This window comes from Lissotriton helveticus, chromosome 3_1 (genome assembly GCF_964261635.1).
Source record: "Lissotriton helveticus chromosome 3_1, aLisHel1.1, whole genome shotgun sequence".
In the NCBI taxonomy this organism is placed as follows: domain Eukaryota; kingdom Metazoa; phylum Chordata; class Amphibia; order Caudata; family Salamandridae; genus Lissotriton; species Lissotriton helveticus.
In genome coordinates this window covers 46,174,055-46,194,967 of record NC_136061.1, presented here as the reverse complement: position 1 = coordinate 46,194,967, position 20,913 = coordinate 46,174,055, and the positions used below count along the sequence as shown (strand labels likewise).

General features: G+C 43.4%; 1 protein-coding gene across 1 annotated transcript in view; it reads right to left on the bottom strand.

Annotated features, from left to right (window-relative positions):
- SLC23A3 (solute carrier family 23 member 3) overlaps positions 1-20,913 on the bottom strand; it is a 264,087-nt gene that overhangs the window by 49,134 nt on the left and 194,040 nt on the right. Inside the window, exon 8 of the mRNA XM_078683500.1 lies at positions 10,610-10,863. Within this exon, the coding sequence (XP_078539626.1) occupies positions 10,610-10,863 (254 nt within the window). The remainder of the gene's footprint in view (positions 1-10,609; positions 10,864-20,913) is intronic.

Here is a 20,913-nt window from a genome sequence, read left to right as displayed (position 1 = left end):
ATGCGGGCCCTCATGCACACACTGTTGCAGGTATCGAGCTACCGTGGTTTTTTTTACTATCATTTAGTTCTCTGACCTTTTCCCTGTGTCCCATAAGTATGGTCCTAACCTCTTTTTTCGAGAAAATAAGAACCTTGGCTGTATCCGTTACGCCTATATCCGGATTTAGTTTTCTCAGACACACATCCAAATGGACAGCCATTTTTTCTTCTTCCGGGCATCTAGCTTGAGACAGTCTAGAATGATCTTCTTCGTAAACTTTGTCCCTATTTTTCTCCATATATTATGCCATAGGATAGTAGGCCTGATGTATAGGTCATCTTTTAGACAAGGGACAGCCATCTTAGAGTAAGGTCATTCTTACCCTGTATTCTAATCTGATTCGGGCATTGTATGCTATTTGGCCTTGTAGTTTTTATATTAAGAGCTAATGCCAGGGTAGCGTGATCACTGGAGGCATTCGGGATAGCAATAAGAGAATCTGTTAGGCTTTCACCATTTTCTGTCACCAAAACATGATCAATAATAGAACTTCTACCATTCCCGTAATATGTAGGTACCTCAGTTTCCCCATCCCCAATACATTATGCCATATACGAATCAGATTGTACTTATAAATCACTTCATTTCAAACTTCTCCATACAGATTATGCAGAAAATGTGAAAGTCATCGCCATTTGTTTTCAGGTCCTTGTCTCTGACATTTGCTAATATTAAAATCTCCTATGCATCCTTAATTTCAGCTAAAAAACAATCAAGTTCTTTACTTAAGTCCATTATTACAGTCACTTTAGTTGTATCAAAGACATTGGTATAAAAGTTAATTATAACCAAATTAGTCCTTTCTTCTGTAATTAGATGGATCAACTGAAAATAAGGGGAGGACAGGAAGAACCTTAAGCCTTCCATTGAGGAGGTTATTGATATTAACACAGCCAGGCCTCCCTTAGCCCGTCCCCCCTCTGAAGAAGTAGCTGGGGTTAAAAGTGTCATGACACCCTCCACAGAGAAATCATCTATTGAAGGCATGCTAGTTGGGCTTTGTTGATAATCTCTAACAGTCTGTATTTAATAGCTTGTATTTTATTCCCTCAATATGCCAAGTCTTCAATATGGTTTTAATTGTTTTCATGGCTTGGGAAGTTGGAAAACTCAAAGTCTTATTCTACGAATTTTTTATTTTATCCTGGACAACCACTGGCACGTTTGGAGGGTCAATTGCTGGAAAGGTCAATAAACCTAGTTCTGAGTTATTTAGGGCCTTTTCTTGGTAGTGATCTTCTGGGGTTATTCGTTGGATGCCCATTTCCGGATTAACTATTGACAAATTTGCAGCATGTACTTTAGTACAATTATGGCCCTTTACTCCATCCCTCTCTTGTTGTCAATCCTGGTCATTGTAGTATGAGAGAGGAAGGTACCGATTTGCTGTCGGTATTGCGGTCTGGAATTTATATTTAAATACTAGGTCAAATCAACAATCGTTCTGGGCATCTAGAAAAAGTTTGTTAGATGTCTTTTTAGGTACAAATTGTGGGAGATTTTGATTTTTAGCCATATACATTTCAGGCCTATATAAATACCCCAGGGGTTCAACTCTGATATTCCTATCGATATTGCTATCGTCAGGTTTATTAGCGAAATCAGAGAGGACAGTTCTTGCCACAAAAAGGGGGACGGAAGTTCACCACAATACAATCATCTTTACCAATTTTCCTTGAGGGTCCTATCAATCAAACTCTTCTCACCATTATAATTTTATTAGCCAGACAATTTGTTTTAGCTAGTCAGTGTATCACCTTATTTTTTAACTCGTGCCAGATTTCCATTACATTGGGCCTTAAAATGGGTACGTTTCTCAACATAATTACAAAAGGCGTTTATTCCGGTGGAAGGTGTAGTGTTGTCAGGGGATTGAAATTTTGGGATTGTTAATGTTTAACATTTGTGGGGAAGAGAACCACATTTTGTGTAATAGTCGTTTCTGGGGCTGTTGGTATCAATTTTGGAACCACACTGTTTCCATGGGGGGCTTCTCTCCCAGTAGGCTTTCCAGTAAGTATTTTTAGATGCTTTAATATTTCCTTGAGAGTTACCTCCAGCAAACTGATCCCAGATTTTATAGCGTTATGGCGTCCCACTCCTTCTTGGGGCAATCCTCTAGGATTGAAAGCCTATTATGCACATTTTTAGAGAGCAATCTATTATTTTAGTAGGCTTCTTCACTTTCTCTTTTGTGTCAGGTCTTGGTATCTTAATTTTAGAATTCAACTATTAAAAAAAAGAAAATATACATCTAGGAATCATTAGAAGGAAACTGTGAATAAAACATTTTGAGAGATTTTCTCAGTCATCAGTATTAGCTGTCATACATGCCTGCACAAGTTCTAATGAACTAGGCTTGGCTGGCATATGGAAAGAATGTGAAGAAAAGGACCCAATATTAAATGACAAGAGTGAGGGATCTAACACTGACACTATCGAAGTCTTGAGCACAGCAACCACCAGCTCCATGTGAGCAGAGAAATCAAAGTGAGACACAGAAATACCAGGAAAGGGGGCAGGCTGCCAAAGAAGGGCATTGTGCCAGCTGGAAAACTGGCATAATATTTAGGTTTATTCACCTCTTCAACCCAAGAGAAAGCAAACCTGGCTCTTGCAAAATGCATAAGTGACAAAGGCATTGACAATTCTCTGATGGTTAAAGGTACAAGAGCGAAGGTAGCGGTTGTATGTCAACACAACGCAGGCTTTTACCCCGCATGCCATTACAACGCGGGGATTACAACGAAAGTCGTTACAACGACTTTCGCTGGAGGGCGCTGGTTAGTGGAATAGTTTAATTTTCTATTCCAACTGCCGCCCACGTTGGCAGTAGGGAAGGTGTTGGATAGAAAATTAAACTATTCCCTATCTACAAGCGCCCTCCAGCGAAAGTCGTTGTAACGACTTTCGTTGTAATCCCCGCGTTGTAATGGCAATGCGGGGTAATCCCTGCGTTGTTATGGCTGTTCTCCGAAGGTAGCAACTGTCCTACACACCACAATCATTCTGTTAGCCAGTGCACAACAACACACCTCACAATATGATTTGGCTTCTAAAATATCTTAACTGACCCAACCCATGATACAATTTGAGATATTATAATTGTGGATGTCAATAGCATGGATATAGGTTTACCTGTAATCACTGTACCCCATTGAATCATATGGATATCTCCAAGAAATTAAATACTTCAAGAATAAATAGAGCTACTCCTAGGAGTGTCCCAGCTGTTAGACTAGTTCTTATTTAGATAAGTTACAGGACCCCGGAAGAAGTCAGTCTAAGGAGAAATTGATGGGCGAGGACACTTATGCGCTATACAATGCAATTTTTAATTTCATTTCATTTCACTTTAACAATATAGTATTGCACTTTACTTGTATGTATACACCTGAGGGGAACCACATCATTTAAGGAGAATATTTGCCAATGGAGATTGGGTTTCAATAAAAACTTGGTGCCAAGGTTTTAGCAGTGGCAACCCCTCTAAATGTGTACTAAATACATCTAGTTATATCGTGATTTGAAAAAAAAAATTTGAATTGATAAATGTGTTTATAAGTTGATACGGAATCTCTATTCGGAAGGGGTGTGTTTGGGACCATAATCCGCTCGCAAAATATTGAAAAGTTGCAGACTCTCGAGTTGGGGTGGGTCTGATCACCTCCTGCATGCCAGCTGAATTAGTCTTGCACCCTAAAAAGTAATAACACTTAAGCCTGAACAATCGCAACCCAATATTTAATCTGTGTACTAGTTGTATAATTCCTTTGATAAAAGGCATAAAGCGCTGGGTGACTGATATTATAGGATTTTACCATAGGTCGATAGGAGCATCGCAACCAAAATTATTATTATTAACAAGCATTTCTAAAGTGCTACGTTCACGTAAACAGGAGTCTTGGCGCCGGTATGTTACCTCTCAACACATGAAATCTTCTCCAGTCTATCACAAAGAGTTTGGTCAAAATCAGGTTTCTACTTAGGGAACAGCCATGTTTTAGGCTCTTTCTAAGCTGTACAGGTTCCCATTAGTTCGTAGAGAGGCTGTAGTTTGTTCCATAGCCGAGCTTCCTTAACCTGGAAGGACCCATCGCCAGACCGTACCTTGGAACCAAAACTTGGAACGCAGACTAGGTTAGCTGACTGAGGGCCAGATGTATCAAAGGCTTTTAACCATTCTGTGTCTATGGGAAAATGTGTTCATACATATGGCCCTAAGGTCGAAGACTTCGCTGAGGCCTGCGGTGACTGGATTTTCTTTGTTGTAGTGCAGGCCCCATACCATTTATGGCTTTGAAGACTATACACAATGCTTTAAAGACACATCCTTCTTGAACTGGTAGCCAGTGGAGTTCTCTTAAGGTGCCTGGGGCAGAATTAAATGTAGATCTGCCATTGCTTGCACCCTATCCAACCTTTTCAGTAAGTAATCTGGGGCACCAAGCAGTAGCACGCTGCACTAATCGAACTCACTTCGGACTGTGCGTTATACCACCAGCTTCCTTGCAGGTTGTATGAGTAATCGAACCGTCTTTCTTATGATTCTCATCAGCCTGTAGAAGGTCACTCTTGTCTTATTAATGTGGGTTTCCATTGATAGTTTTTCCTTCATAGAAATCCACAGATTTGTAACTGTACGTGCAGGTTTAGTAGTCTCAGTATTGCTCCAGGTCCAGAAATTGCCCGGCAATGAATAGAGCATTTTTGTGGGCGAGCAACATAAAAACCCTGTTTTACTCCAGTTAAATTTTAAAGTGTTCCTCTTGAGCCACTTTGCCTTCTCTTTTTGGCAAATATGTAGTTTATCTTTCTGAGTCGTACTATCATTGTAAATAGAGACAGGATCAACTGGGTATTGTCTGCACAGTTCACAAACGAAATTGCATTTGACTTAATCAGAGTCAGTAAAGGACGAAGATACACGTTAAAAAGAATAGGGCTTAGCGCCGAACCTTGGGGTACCCCATGGGTGACTTCCTTAAACTCAGATCGAAAGGGCGGAAGTGCAATTGCTTGATGACTATCTGACAGCTAGGATTTCACCCAGTTCAGAAAAGTACCTTCCACCCCTATATCGTCCAGTCTGCTGAATCTCCAGCGCCTTGAGACCCTCACAGGTGAGTAGTGCGCTTTACAAGTTTTCTGATTGATTGATTGATTGATTGAATAGTATCTGATGGTTGACAGTATCGAAAGCAGCTGATATCCGATAAAATCAATACTGCCACCAGCCCTCTGTCTTCCATCATCCACAGTTTGTCCATGGCCTGAATTAGTGCTGTGTCTGCACTGTTTGCTGGTCTAAAACCAGTCTGTATAATTTCTAGGATGTTATGTTTTTATAGATACTTAATTTTTTTTTGCTAACACATTTTTGTCGGTTGTTTACAGGGTTTGGAGACTGAGAGATAGGTCGGTAGTTACCGAGGTCTTTTCTGTGCGCTGATGGTTCCTTCACCAGTGAGGTAACTAATGCTTTTTTCCAAGCATGTGGCCCAGTGCAGTGCACAGGGATTGATGGCAATCCCTTAATAAACCTGAGTATAATTCATCCACTCTTTCCTTCCAGAGCAACAGCAGGATTGGGACTAGCAAAGAGTACAATATTGCTTATTGTCATCAGCACATCAGTTTTCCATCATGGAATACTGCAGGAAGTTTATATCATTTGGTTTGTAGCTTGGCTTTCCACTCTAGGTTTCATGGCACATTTTCAGGAAAACTATTGACTATAATAATAAATTAGTCTTCTTTATATTCATTGTATGTAAATTTAATTTAGGTAGACCTCTTGAAAATCTGGAATGGATTCAGAACTGCAAGTCCTACAGTGGACACCCCATGTTCATAGAAGTACCCCAAGACCGGTTTCTGCCTTGAAGTCAGACACCACCCCCCTTTTCACAGACATGCCTAATCAGAACCATACGTGTTTTTTACGCACGAGTGATAGTGTCTCACTGACTGGAGACTCGAACATCTTCGTCCTCAAGCCGAGCAGCTGCATTCTGCCAACCCTGTCTTCTGCAGCCCAGGAATGTACCATCCCAGCAACCACCCCTCACCATTCCACTCCCCAAGATGGCGGTCCATTGGCACCTCTAGTCCAGCCCGTGTTGCTGAGGTGAGCCTCCCACTGCCACCTCTCTCAGTTGTGGATCACATGCTCATGACTTTGCTACTTTTTCTCTCACTTCATTTTTCTTGACTTCCTACCATGGGGTGGTGACCCAACAGCCATAGTCCCTCAACCTTTGTGGCCCCTTCTGGACTTCCTGCCCCTTCACTGCATACCCTGATATCATCTCTTGCCTCTGCTTTCCCTCAAAGCCCTCAGCTGCCACTGGGGAAGAGTCAACTAGGGCCTCAATGGCGAGACATTCCACTTCTCATTTTGTGACATTTACCATTCGACCCAACACTTTAATATTTGCCTGTGGGGCTATAGTGCTATGTTGGTTCACTCAGTTATGTTATGTTAGATTGATTTCTAGAGCGCACATATACCCGGAAGTGTCTTGGCGCTAGCTCAACCGAAACCTCTACCCAAAGTTCCCTGATGTTCACCTATTAACAGAACTAATGTGAAGAAAAAGCCTCAGTATCCAAAGTTCATAAGGAGCTGCACACCCAGGTTTTTAAGGCTTTCCTAAAGGGGAGCAGATTGTTCCTAGATTGTGGATGGAGAGGCATGGCATTCCAGATCTGTTCACTCAGTGGAACATGGGTCAGATATTTATACCCACCTGTTTCAAAAGGTACATGCCCTATAGGGTGCAGACAAGAGACTCTGTGGGCTCACCCTCATCTGGCGAAAGATCCCTGGATGAGAGAGGTGCACTTCTTTCAAGTATAAATCTGGGATTATAAACAAGGATGTCACTCCCATATCATTGCCTCTTTGCAGAGAATTGCTGTTCTGAAAATGTACCCCCTGACAGAATTTCCTAATCATTGTCTTGTGGATTGATCCCTTGATTGGTGGATCCCATGGCTGCGGTGATCCTCTGCATCCACTCTTCTAATGGTCTGCCCCTGGGTTCATCACATCTGTCCCTCATGTAATTCTAAGCCTTTACAAGGGTGACACTAAACCGTCTCCAGGCTGGTGTGCTTCCAGCTGTGGATACATGCTGGGGACTGTAGAGTACAAAGGACACAAGGAAGAGCCACCCTCATCTACCTAAACTGAAACCAAAAGGACCCTGACTACAACAATGCAACAGGCAATCTGAATTGTGTCAGGAAGACACCCAAAGGTGTTAACTAGTGGGACCAACACATATAATTGTTTTAATATGGTACCTGCACACTTACAGTAAAAAATACATAGAATGAATGCATAACGCAAAGTAAATATTCTTTGATTTTAAGGCATTTAGGCCTCTTGTTTGGACCCCACCTTGTAGGGAGCCAGCACAAGAGAGTTTAAGAATAAGGTGGCACACCACCAGCCTCTGAGGAGGAGGGAGAGGGTGTAGGAGCCAGCACACAAGCGGCTCGGTGAAGGTCTATTCTCCATCGCCTTTTCTTCTCACTTCTCCTTGTTCTTAATGGTTGTACCAATGATGAGACATCCAGGAGACTGCTAATTGTGTGCAGTCCTCCTGTGGGTCCTCCGTGAGGCGTGGTAATTCTATCATGGTGACATACCAGTGGCAGAGGAAAGAAAGGCAGGCTGATTGATGGAGGCTCCTGCTGCCCATGAGCAGAGCGTTTCATAGGAAGTCAAATGGGAGCTGGTCTCTGAAGAAGATGGCAGCGGGTGGGTGATGCACTCGGCCATCGACTACCAACTCTGTAGGTGGGTTCGGAGCTGAAAGGCTTTGTTCCGCAACAATTGCTGTATGCATTGTATTTTTCACACTGGGCCATCAGATCTAGCACATCACTTAGGTGGACCCAAGAGGTTTTATGGGGAACTCGTGCCGTAGACGATCATATGTAAGTACTGCTTCAACAATTTATAGCAGAGGTCCTCAAACTTCTTTGCTCTGAGTCCCCCTATGGAAAATGTTTTGAAGTCGGCCCCCCCTCCAAAACTTTATGGCAAGACTTGGGCGAGCGGAAGTGGTAAAGTTGAGCAAAGCTGAGTGTGGGGATCTCATGTGTTGTGAAGCCGAGGGTGTGACAGCGACCAAGGTGCCTGCTACCTGAAAGAAATGTAATTGGGTTCAATTGGTTAATCCCCAAATAAGCCTGCTTGTGACCCAGTGTAAACCTTAATTGATGAAGTCACTGGAAGTTTCATGATGACAAGTGACATAAGGGTGTTGGATTCTGGAAAATATAATTTTAATGGATACTTATAGAAATGCTTGCACTAGGTACAGTCTGATTATCTATTACTAAAGACATGCTTGTAAAAAGCTCTTGTTTTATCATAGACACTTAACCCAGAGCCACTGGAAGTGTAGGCTGTGGCTCTTTTCACATAATTATGGATCTTCCACATTTGCCACATAAACCATCACCTGGTGCAGAAACTGCAGATTTTAGAAAAAAATACTTCTAGCTCAAAAGGATCAAAAGTTACTAAAATGTGTTGCTGTGTTCCCACTCAGTGGAAGGCCCTGCACAAAGGTTAACTGGCCACCTTTCACCTGCTTATTTCTTTATTTGTTAAACTGGTACTAATGAGGTAAAATATTTTCCCAAATAGTATTATGTATAAAAAGTACAAAATAATGAAGTAATAGTGTCAGAAAATATGCTGCATTATGTGCATTTTCTTCTTGCATAGTTTTGTCAACACTGCTGCTTAATTTGGGGCTCCCCTGTCACATAATTCCCGTGGCTCTGACTAAACCATTCTGCAGCACCATATCTTATACTGTGTATACAGTTTTAAAATAATGATTTACATATTCACATTCACAGGGCTTTATGTTACAGGAGGGGACCTGTAAGACTACATACACACATGCATTCCCTTTTCCCCACTGCGACACCAGGATTCAATTCTGTGACTGTTTGACCTCACACAGGCCTCTGCAATGATTGCATTAACAAATTGTAGTCTCATAACTATTCATTCTATTTCATTTCAATTCAGATGTGTGTTATTTTTTCTGCAGTTACCTGCAAGTGAAAAAACAGAACAAAATAGTTAAAGAAATGTTGTTCTTTTTAATCGTGTCTTTGACCCTGCCTTGAACTTCAGCTGCTGCTGGTAAATGAAGAAACGCAGTAAAATAACAAATTCCTGCTTCCAGGCTATTTTTATTTACAACTTCTTACTGACGCATTCGCGCCCCCCTGGGAACACTGCCACGGCCCCCCAGGGTGGCGCGCCCCACAGTTAGAAGACCTCTGGTTTATAGGTTAGTCTCCTGGAGAGAAGGTGCGTCACCTGCCTGGTGTGTGTGTGAGCTGCAAAGAGTGAGGAATCGTGAGAGTGTTTCTGAATTCCCCATTTTGCCACCAAGCTCTGCAGGGCATATGCCTAAGACAAGCAATGCTGTGTGAGCTCCAATTGCAAGTACTTATCCATCAAAAAAGAAAATGAAGACCAAAAACCTGATTTATATCTCGGCGGGCAGGTTACTCCATCACAACGGGGATGGCTATCCTATCTGCAGAAATATAAATCCCATTATATCCTATGAAATTCATATTTCCCGTCCACCGACATATAAATCCAATGATATCCTATGGGTTTTATTTTTCGGCGGGTTGGGTCATCCGTCACCGTTGTGATAGAATAACGCATCTGCCGAGATCTAAATCAAGCCCTTAGTCTCAAGGCAGACTTTCGAAGAGTTGATAGTTTTCTGACACCAACTACGGCTCTGTAGTTTCCAGTTCAGGCTACAAACCAGGTCCTCACCCGTGTACTATATCTCCCAACCCAAGCACTCCGAGACATCAAGATTACAACTTGTGGCACTTCACAAAACCCTTTCAGTAGGTAAAATACAAACCAGTTGTGACACCCGGCACTGTTTGATAATCAGTGTGGTCCTGGTACATAGGTTCTATGTTGTGCCCCTCCAAAATGTTGCCTCCCACTAACCTGACTACAAAGCCCCATCCCCCAAACGTTTCATCACAACTATGTTCTGAAGGTCTCTCGAGGGTGACCTCCCTAATGTTTATCTCCCAGAAGGGACCACGCCCGCCACCATCTTCCACCCCGTGGGATCTCATCCCACAATGAGATGGACAGACTGCTCATCGAGAGGCTTGCATGATAAACGGGAGGAGATGTGGGCTAGTGGCTAGTGTGCTGACATCGTTAGACTCTGGTTCAGCACTTGATCAGGGATATAGTGTTAGTTTGAAACAAATCACAATGTGTTGCCTAGGGCAACTCCAATTACATGCTCAGATGCTCCATTGCATCCTAATTGGTGTAATGCAGCCTCACCCAGACCTCTGATATCAGATTATTTGATGTACATCACCTGAAATGCCTGCTTCAGTACACATGCTCTTTCTACAGCACGCATCCTTTCCTTATAGGTAGATCTATGCTATATGAAACACCTCAAAAGAAAACAATGTTCTGATGGTTTAGGAATCAACCAACAATGAAAGGTGAACAAAGCTGTGAGACTACCTGAGTGATTCCAACGCTGCAGGCGTTGGGAATACTGGAGGCCGCTCCGGAGATGCTCCCCAGCGTCCCACTCACGATGTTCCCCACAGCTTCCATGCACACTCCGCGGTTGCAGGCCTGGCGTGGGAGGGAGGGTGCTCGTAATACCCGTGTGCACAGCACGTAGCAGCCAAGGGAGTTTATGCTAGAAGAGATAGCCATGACAACGCCCGCAGCCACTGAGCGGGTACTGAGCAGCGGCCAGCCCAACTCACCTACAAAGAAGACAAGGAGACAGAGAAGTTCATTAATATGGAGGAAACTTTCTCCAAGTAAAAGCTCACATATCCTGAGAGGAAGCCCCACGATGGAGAAGACCTACAAGCCCAAGAGTCTACTCCTTAAGTCGTAGCTATTTGTTCTGCATGTGTACAGCTAATGGATGTCAGATATCCCTGGCTCCAAAGACTTTTTAATGTCCTTTTGACCACTAAAGGTTGCCTTTGAGCAAGAACCCATCAGCTGCGAAGTCAGGGCATCTGACATTTAGTGTCCTTTTTTCATCTTTACAGAACCATTCCATACATTTTTGCATTTACAAGTACATGTATATTTTAAGTCTACTTTATCATATTTGGGGATTTATTTATTTATTTATGAAGTTTATGTAGCGTAAACAAGACCCTTGCGGGTATCAGAGTGCTTTCAATGTTCAAGGTGACACATATAAATATAACATCATCATCAAGGAAGGGACATGGAATGGGTGAATCCCCTCAAGAGAACACCTAAGCTCCCAGGCCTACAGCAACCTAAACCAAATAATCACACAGTCTGAGAAAAATAAGCATGTGTGCAGATTATGGGGTAGATCTTGTCCTGTAGAATAGATCATGAGTTCCACAGCAGGAATTTGTTCCGCAGTATCCTTTTGACATCTTTCTTCATTGGAGCAGTTGAGGGGTTCATTCTAATCGGAAGTAGTAGTGTGTTCCCAATTCTCAGGCCAATACCTCAGAAGGCTTGGTTATATGTTTTTTTTTAAATAAAATGTTTGTGGTTTTAGCAGTAGGGAACTGGAGCTCTTAGAAACTCCGACGCCCCCTGATACCTCTAGTTTTTATGCACGTTATCTCTGAGTGTTGGAGTGGAGGGATTTGTGGGTCATGCAGGCAATTTTCAAAGGAATCCTTGTCTCATATGGAAGCCAGTTAAGAGATTCCAGATCAGAAGTGATGCATTTGTTTCTTTTCGATCGTGTAATGAACCCAGCAGCAGAGTTAATAGAGGCACTTAGTGGCGCAAGCTTAGCTCTGAGTAGGCTGCATATGGTTCCACTCCCATAGTATAACTTGGGAATCACTAGAGCTTGAACAGTTGACTTGCAGTCATCGGAGGTAGGAAGGGTTTAATTTTTCTTAAGATGGTCATGTGAAAATTCACTCCTTTAGTGGCAGAGATGATGGGCTCCTGCATGTTCAGATTCCCGTCCAGCGTTGTCCTCAGAGATCTCTTTGACTCTAAAGTGTGTGGTACGCAGTTCAGCGACATCAGTTGTCTCATCCAATTTGCGATGTCTGGGGAGTGGGGCAATTTGGAGGAATTCTGTTTTTAGAGCATTTAGTTTGAGGTGGTTAGCAGTCAACCAGTTTTGCGTTTTTTGGAGGGTTTAGTTCAGAGACTTAATATCTTCGGGGGAAGATGTTTTTAAGTACACTTGGGTGTCATCTGCATACATGTGAAAGTGGATGTTCAATACATTCACCAATTCGGATAGAGGTTCCATGAGCACGTTAAAGATAGTGGGTGAGAGCAAAGACCCTTAAGAGACCCCAAAAATGACCTGTGTGTGGTTGAATAGGGACATATTGACCTCGATTCTTTGAGTTCTGTTGAGAAAAGAGGTAAACCAGTTAAGAACAGACCCCGATAGTCTCATCCTATTTTTGAGTAGGTCTAGGAGGCTGTCATGTTTGACAGTATTAAAGGCTGACGAGTGGTCAAGGAGGATAAGAAGGCAGCATTGGTTCTGATCCAGCATTCTTAAGGCCTCATCTACTTTGTGTGTGAGCGCCGATTCAGTGCTGTGGCCATGGCGGAAGGTGGATTGGCATTGATCTAAGAGACTGAATTGGTCAATGTGTTTGCACAGTTGTACACGTACACATTTCTCAAGGAGCTTAGCTAGTGTTGGAATCGTAGAGATTAGGTGGAAGTTGTTTAGGTCTGTAGTATATATTTTTTTATTGGCGGTAACCTGCCCCGCTTTACGGCAATCAGGGATTGCTCCTTGGAGTAGTGAGGCATTAACTATTTTAGTCTACATAGGGAGTAAGGACATTTTGATCTGACTAAAGACTTTCGTTGGTCAGGTCGGTAAAGTGGTTTGAGGGTTTTAGTGCTGTTCGGATTTTGAGAACAGCGCTTGCCTCAAAAGTTTTGAATGTACTCCATGAAGCATTGTCAGTCAGTGAAAATTCTTTATTTTGCAAAGTTTCTAATGCATATTAAGTACTCAAAAAACACCCAACATTAATAAAAATATACGTATAGTTTGTGGTATCTAATAAAAAAAGGTTAGAATCCATATATAAAATCCTAAATTTAAAAAGACAACCATTATAAAATTGTAAAGTGCATTGTGCCATCAGCATTAATCTACAGTCGCCTCACTTTTGACCTTCACTCTCCCATTCTGTCATGGCCCTTCTGCTACTCAGAGAGGACCAGAGAAATGAGGCGGTAGCATGACATACAAAGGGATTAATCTATAGTTTAAAAAAAAGGAAGAGCAGGGCGACATTGTTTAAAATGGAATTTATGCATAAGAGGGAGAATAAACATTTTTGTTTGTAGATCGTAAAAACTGTAAATAAAAAACATAAATGCAAATCGGACTGGGCTGACCCTTCATCACAGGGACAAAGTGGCAAATCGTTTAGCGAATACATCTTATTTGGAAAAACCATCATCAAAGGAATGAGATTCATACAGAACTTCACTAGAAAAAACGATGTTGGGGATTTGACACAAACACTAAGGGCCTGATTCTGATGCGGGTTGGAAAGCTTCCCGACCGAATCGATTTGGAAATGGTTTCCGACCCACTCGGATCGGGAGAGTCCGACCGACGGAGTACGATGCATCCGGATGCTTCCAGATACGATTTGGTTGGACTCCCGTTGACTTCAATGGGAGCATATATTCCTAGCCGCATCATAATTGAGCCATGGGTCGGGAAGACACGTTCCCGATCCAATTTGGAAGGAGCAAATGCCATTAGGAGGCCTTCCTAACCGCATCAGAATCAGGCCCTTAGTATGATTCGCAGACCTGAGTGGAGAGGGGGCGCATAAGGGACATCTTTACTGAGGGTTTTTCTCGGCTTGATTCTCCTCTCCTGCAGTCTTCTCTAAAAAGATGTGTTTAAATCTTGCTTTTGACACAGTCATACAGCTGGAGGGATTAACATACAGATCTCCCAAACCCACAATTCCCAGCGTAGATTTCACATATTGCAGCCAAGCGATCTCATGTACATTCTCTAGGGCTAAACAGTCCATAATAATATTTTAGGCCAGGTTAACAGCGTCTCTTTTCCAAATTAAGTGCCATTTCAAAATGGCTGCTAACCTCAGATGCCAGAAAACTATGGGCCTCAAGTTCAATATGGCAATTATAATTTGAACAGTCACGTGGGAGAGCTAGCAATCTTTTATAAAAACCATCTTCTCATTCTTTGTAAAGGGTGAATTGTCGCCATACCCCACACCCCATCTCCATTTGTTGCTGTGCAGATAGTTCTTGCGGCATGCACCTTTTTTATTACCCTGATAGGCTTAGAGCCCAGCTTCCTAATGAAGCTAAAAATGTCCCTTACACTTTTTTCCATAACTAGAGCTCTGTTGTCCACCATGTTTGACTATGTGTGTTTTCTATCGAACTAGATCCCCAAGTAAGAAAAGGTGTCCACCACGGCCAGCCTGCGTGACTCTATATGGAACGCTGGAAGTCTGTTGAGGTGTACCCCTGCCATAAATACGAAGGATTTAGATTCATTAACACGAAGGTCCAGACTAATCATAAACTTTGAGTAGGCCTCTATAAGTTTTTGTAGTGCCACCCCAGTTCTTGCAATTATCATGGCATCATCTGCATAAAGCAGTGTAGGGAGAAGCTCTGCATTAAAAACGGGTACATCTTTTGTAGACCCAGTCATGGCTGCCTGCACCCCATTAGTATAGATTGAAAATAAAAAGGGGGCAAGAACGCAGACCAGTCTTACACCCCATTTATTAAGAAATCCCTTGTGCACTCCCTATTCCTACCATAACCAACACGTAGGTTTCTTGGGCATACATCTGACGAATGAAATTGATTATAGCTGCCTCTATGCCCATCTCTTCCATGATAATCCATAGCTTAGAGTGGGTAACACATTCAAAAGCGGCCGACAGATCCATAAAGGATATATAGATCTGCCCGGGCTTCGCCATCGTATATTTGGCTATGGTCAAATGCAGCTTGAGGCATTAGTCTATGGCCCCTTGCCTTTTTGGAAACCGTATGAGATGGTATCAGAATTGTCCTCTATCTGGCCCAATCCTCTAGCCAGTTCAACAAAAGGCTCTGTGCTGTTTAACAGGGGGATGGATCTGTAATTTTGAGGATTGGACTTGTCCCCCTTTTTGTAAATGGGGATTACTTTTGTGCTATTCCTTGAGGCTGGAGGACCAACCTACATATGATATTAAAAACATTGGTTAGAAGTAGAGGCCAAAGCTCTTTGTGGGGTAAGAAAAAATCTATTGGGACCCCATCCGGACATGGGGCCTTTGTAACAATACATTGAGCCAGTCCCAATCTCACCTCTGCCTTATCGAAGGCCAAAATCTCCTTATAAGTTAGCTGCAGGAATTTTCAAGGAAATACCATGGGCATCGACAGCTCCAAATATTTGCTCAAAATGAGCCACCCAAACATCCTCAGCAACATGTATGTCTAGTGTCAGATCGGTGTCGTCTCTGAGGGACGGGGCATTAATCACTCTCCAGAAATTCCTGTAACTACTTGACACAGGAACTCCCACGCTTTCTCCTTCAGCCCCCTGATTCTGGCTTTCCGTGCATCACTATATGAAATGCGTAATGTCCTCACCAATTTTTGATCTTGTGGGATGGTTCTAAGAGCAGGTGTCGCCTGGGAGGAGTGCGACCGAAACAGGTTACTTTTGACTTCAGCCAGTATGTCTAAAAATGCTAGCAATAAGCCTTCCAGATTGTGATCTGGAGCTAAACATATCAAAACCTCACTCAGCTTTTTTGAGATTATCAATGGAACAACTCACTCTTTGTTAATCTTTTCACATTTTAATAAGTACCCATTCTTCCTTGCTAAAATTGGATTGTGTACCCGCCGCCCATACCACAGTGCAAGAAAGGGATGCATGATCTGCTTGGGTTATTCTACGACAGAGGGCTTCTGAAGCTAATATACAATCTATGGTAGAACCAGACTCCATGCTCCCATATGTCTTTGGGAGTAAACCGGTGTCAGGAGGATCTGGCGTATTAATTATCTCAAGATTCATAGTTATTAAAAGCCTATTAAGCGAATGACCATGCTCACTATGAGGGAAATGGGGAATTGCATCCCCCCTCTACATCAGCTATTCCACACACAGACACTGTCATTCTCACAACCATGCCCGTTGAGGTCACCCAGCCACAGGATATAAATACACTTCTGGTCTGCTTCGCTAATGGTGGTGATTTCCCTTTCCATATGACCAACCACTGAAGCCATAGTCCCTCCAAAATTATTATTATAGTAGTTAATCAACAACTAATCCCAGTCACCTGAACCCTCGTATAATAGAATATGATAATGGGGAGTAGAACTAAAAAAGTTATAACTTTGGCCTTAGTGTGTTTGCTATAAGGGTCAAAATTCCACCCTTCGCTCTACTCATCAAGGAATGAACTGCTGCAGATTGGTCCTCAACCTCCCCCACCGCAGCCGCATCCCCAAACACCTACAAAAACTCCACTAGCTCCCAGTCAACAAAAGAATCACCTTCAAGCTCCACGCTTACAACGCCCTCCAAGACGCTGGACCTGCATAACTGGACCACCGCCTCTCATTCCACGCACTCACCAGCCACCTCCACTCTGTCCAACTGGCTCTGTCCACCGTCCCACAGATCCACAAGACAAGGACCGGAGGAATATCCTTCTCCTACCTCGCCACCAAGTCCTGGAACGCCCTGCCTCTTCACCTCAGGCTCTGACCGTCTCTGACACAATTCAGGAAGGATCTCAAGACCTGGCTCTTCGAATGTCCACACTTCGACCACCCCACCCCCCAGCACCCCGATACCCTCACGGGAGAGTGGCCGCTCTTAATAAGCACTGATTGAGTACAAATATTTTTTATTTCCTAAAGAATAAGAATTGGCAGGACTTTGATTTATTGAGCTGTGTTGGTTGTTTTATTGAGTTCTGAGTCTGTAAGCCCACACCACCTCCCTGTGTAAGCCTAGGATGATTCCTCCTGAAGCTCAAATGTAAAAAGAGTGTACTTGGTGTTTAGTTTTTGCCTCAATAGAAAGATTATGTTTCAGTACACCAGTGGTAAAAGGCTATAATTATCTGCACTTGGACTCCTGAAAAAGCTCCCATAAAGGGTTTAGGCATCGGGCTCAGGACTGGAGAATGCTAAAAACATCTCTCTAGTGTGAAGTGTCAGCTTTGTTCTGTAGTGTAGGCTTCTACTGTTAGGGCTTTTGAATGTGTGTGTGATGTCATAAGGCATGATGTCACGTGCAACTCCGGTCTCTTATTCATGGTCGGGTGTGGGATTGGGTAGAGATTGATTAAATATGACCTGTCATATGATTAAACATGACCTGTCATATACTCTCTGGTCTGGTTTGGGGAACACGGGGTGCTGTGGTGTGATGGGCATGACTTCCTCCAGTCCACATAGAAAGAATGCAGATAGTGCTCTTTGTGATACCCCAGCAACTTCTGCACATGTGCTGATGGCAGGAGATGCAGTACAACATGTCATTTAATTTGCACTGGTCCAGTTAGCGACCTACTTGTAGTCTGATCAAATCAATCAATCAGTCTTTATGAAGTGCGGGTTATCACCCTGTAGGGTATCCAGGCTCTTGCTGGTTCCGAAGGATTATTCCAACAGCCAGGTCTTGAGGGCCATTCAGAATTCCCCAAGTAAGGTGATGGTCGGCAACTGCATGGTGAGGCTGTACCAGGTCCTTACTGCAGTGTAGGAGAAGAAGTGTCCTCCACTTCCTATTTGGTAGATGCAGGGAGTATGGGGAAGTGAGAGGGAGGCACAGCGTAGTCTTCTAAATGGCTGGTGGAAGTTCAGGCGGGGGTTAATCTAAGGAGGTCCTTGGTTGTGTAAAGCCTTGTGTGCGTGGTTCAGCTGCTTGAATTGGCATCTCTTCTGTTCTGGGAGCCAGTGGATTTGCCTGAGGTTGGGTGTGATGTGGTTTTGTCATTGAAGGCCGAGAATGAGTCTGGCTGCAGCGCTCTGTATGGTCTGAATTCTCTGTAGGAGGGGTGCGGCGATTCCTACGTAGAGGGCGTTGCCATAGTCCAGTCAGCTGGTGATGAGGGCCTGTGTGAAGGTGAGTCTTGCGTGTAGGGGTAGCCCTTTGAAGATCTTACATAGCTTGCACAGAGTGAGGAAGCAGGTGGAGGAGACGGGGTTGATCTGTAGTTTCATGGTGAGCTTGTTGTCAATGATGATTTTGAGGTTTCTGGCATGGTTGGAGTTTGGGTCCTAGGTTTGAAGGCCACCAGGAGTCGTTCCATGTGTTGCCGAAGATCAGTACTTACGTCTTGTCTGTGCTCAGCTGCAGGCAGTAGTTCTTCATCCAGTTGGCGACGGTTGTCATGCATCCTTGGAAGTTGGTACTGGTGGTGGTGGGGTTGTCAGTGAGTGAGAGGATGAGTTGGGTGTCGTCTGCGTAGGAAATTATGTTGAGACTGTGGCTAGCAGGGAAATATGCAGGGAAATATGCGTTGAAGAGCCTGGGGCTGAGGAACGAGCCCTGGGGGACACCATAAGCAGCAGCGTTTTTTTCCTTGGGGCGTGGGGGATTGACCCTCTACTCCTGTTGCCACTACACCCACTACATGTATCATTATTCACTGTGGCCACAGCGTTTTTCAAACCTGTCTGCCAGTATCTGGGTAGGGCAAGGTGTGGCCAATCCTGCTGATTGTATAGCCTGGTCCGCATGACTAGTTAGACAGATTTGTTACTGTGCCCACCAGACATGCATACTTTTGGTTTCTGAATCGGGTCGCTAAAGAGCCAGGGAAATGCATCCACGCTGCCCCAGTCTCCGCTTAGTTTTTTTTTTTTTGCAGAGTTTTATATAACACGAACTAGACCCGAACCGAATCAGTTATCAGAGCGCTTTACATAGCACCAGTTACGTTACATGAGGACGGACACACATTCAGAGGCACAGTTGCGGTGCGGCCTGCATTTAGTAGGTCTCGGGGTGGGCCGGGTTTCTGTGGTGGAAAGAACGGTGAGTGGGAAAATTTGGGCAGGAAGACACCGGCAGGAATGTCTGGGCAGCAGCGTCTCTAGATCAGTCTGGATCAAAGAGGAACTGGAGGCCACAGGCAAGTGGCAGACTAGGTGTGCAGGTGCCTACTGATGTGGTCATGCTGTGGCCATTAAGTAGATCCTGGGGTGTGTTAGGCTTCTGTTGGCGGGAAGAACGGTGAGTGGGAAAAGCCCGGCAGGAAAACCCCGGCAGTAGTGATGTCACTGGTTCAGTCTAAAACAAGCAGGAACTGGAAGCCACAGGCAAGTGGGAGGCTAGGTGTCTATTCAAGTGAGGATGCAACTTTTTCTAAGAGTCTTCCTATCGTGTCTCCTTTTTTTGATCACCTCTTCAGGTCTGCCACACATTGTCACCCTCATTGTATAGACTCTTTCACTGCACAGCCTTCTCCGGGGTCATTTTTGGACAACTGCAGTAATTGCTTCCGGTGTTGGCGTATGACCACCTCCTATGTATCTTTTCTGGGTTTGTTAAGGCTGATTGTTAATGGTTTCTTCACTGCATAAAATGTTTGTACGTTCCATCAGTCTACACATTGTGTATTTAACAAAACTTGTGCCAGTGTCTACTCGTGCTAATTCCTTTTGTGGTTTTGGATTAACCTTTAGCTCTACATTTATGTCAACTTTTGACACAAAAACCTTTTGTCAGCATGGAAGTCGATCTATGTTGCTTCTGATACCTGCATCACGTGGACATGCATGCTAGAAAATGAGATGTGTCCACAGGTGAAACTGAGATACGTGAAAAGAAACAATAATATAGCAACACCACCCAACTAATGGGATTAAAGGGAGCAGCAAGGAAGAGCACTGAATAAACAGCCATAGAGGGAAACAATGAATCCATTCTGTTAAGTAATTTTCTGCATTTATGTTTTCAATTAAAATGTACTATTTGCTAAATTAGATTTTTACACTGGAAAATACATGTAAACACGTATGCAATGCTGTTGCCAGAGGAAGGAGTTTCCTAGATATATACAAATGTGTTTTCTATAACAAGGTTACATGGGCCACACTTAGAAGCTGGAAGCCATCTTGTTGAAAAAGGATGTCCCCCTTGTCTCCTCCGCATATTTCCTTGACTGTTGTTTGTGCAGCACATACTCAAGCACAATATTATTTGTTTATGTTCATTCTCATTGTTCGTGCTGTCTTTGATGAACCTTCCCCGTCTCAGTCACAAAACTGCAACTATTTCTTCACGGTCTTTCCGCGGGATCACTGTGCTCTATCCATTCATATGACACGCTGTTGATTATGTATCTTGTTTGTTCGACCAAACCTGGATGACAATAGCATAGAGAGGTCACAACAATTATTCATGTAGAGGGATAGGGCTCAAATGCTAAAGCAACATGACATTTTATGAGTCTGTGCTCTGATGTGCTGATTAAATTATACATTTTCTCATACCAGAGTGATTCTACCGGTGTGTTAATTTTATATGTGAAAATAATGTATAAAAACTCTTGATTTTGGGGGTGAGCCAGAAGACTTTTCCATTCTACTAGGGAGGACAGAGGAGTTGAGTACCTTCAATGTGACTTGGAGCTGAAATATTTTGGCCTCCTTTAAGCTGTAGTAGTGGGCGCACCAGCTCAGCTCCCACACAGACTTAGCTGTAAAGAAGGATCACGCGTCAACCTCCACTCAGTGTTGGTCCACAGTTCTATTGAGATTCAACTTTCCATCTGACGATGATCATG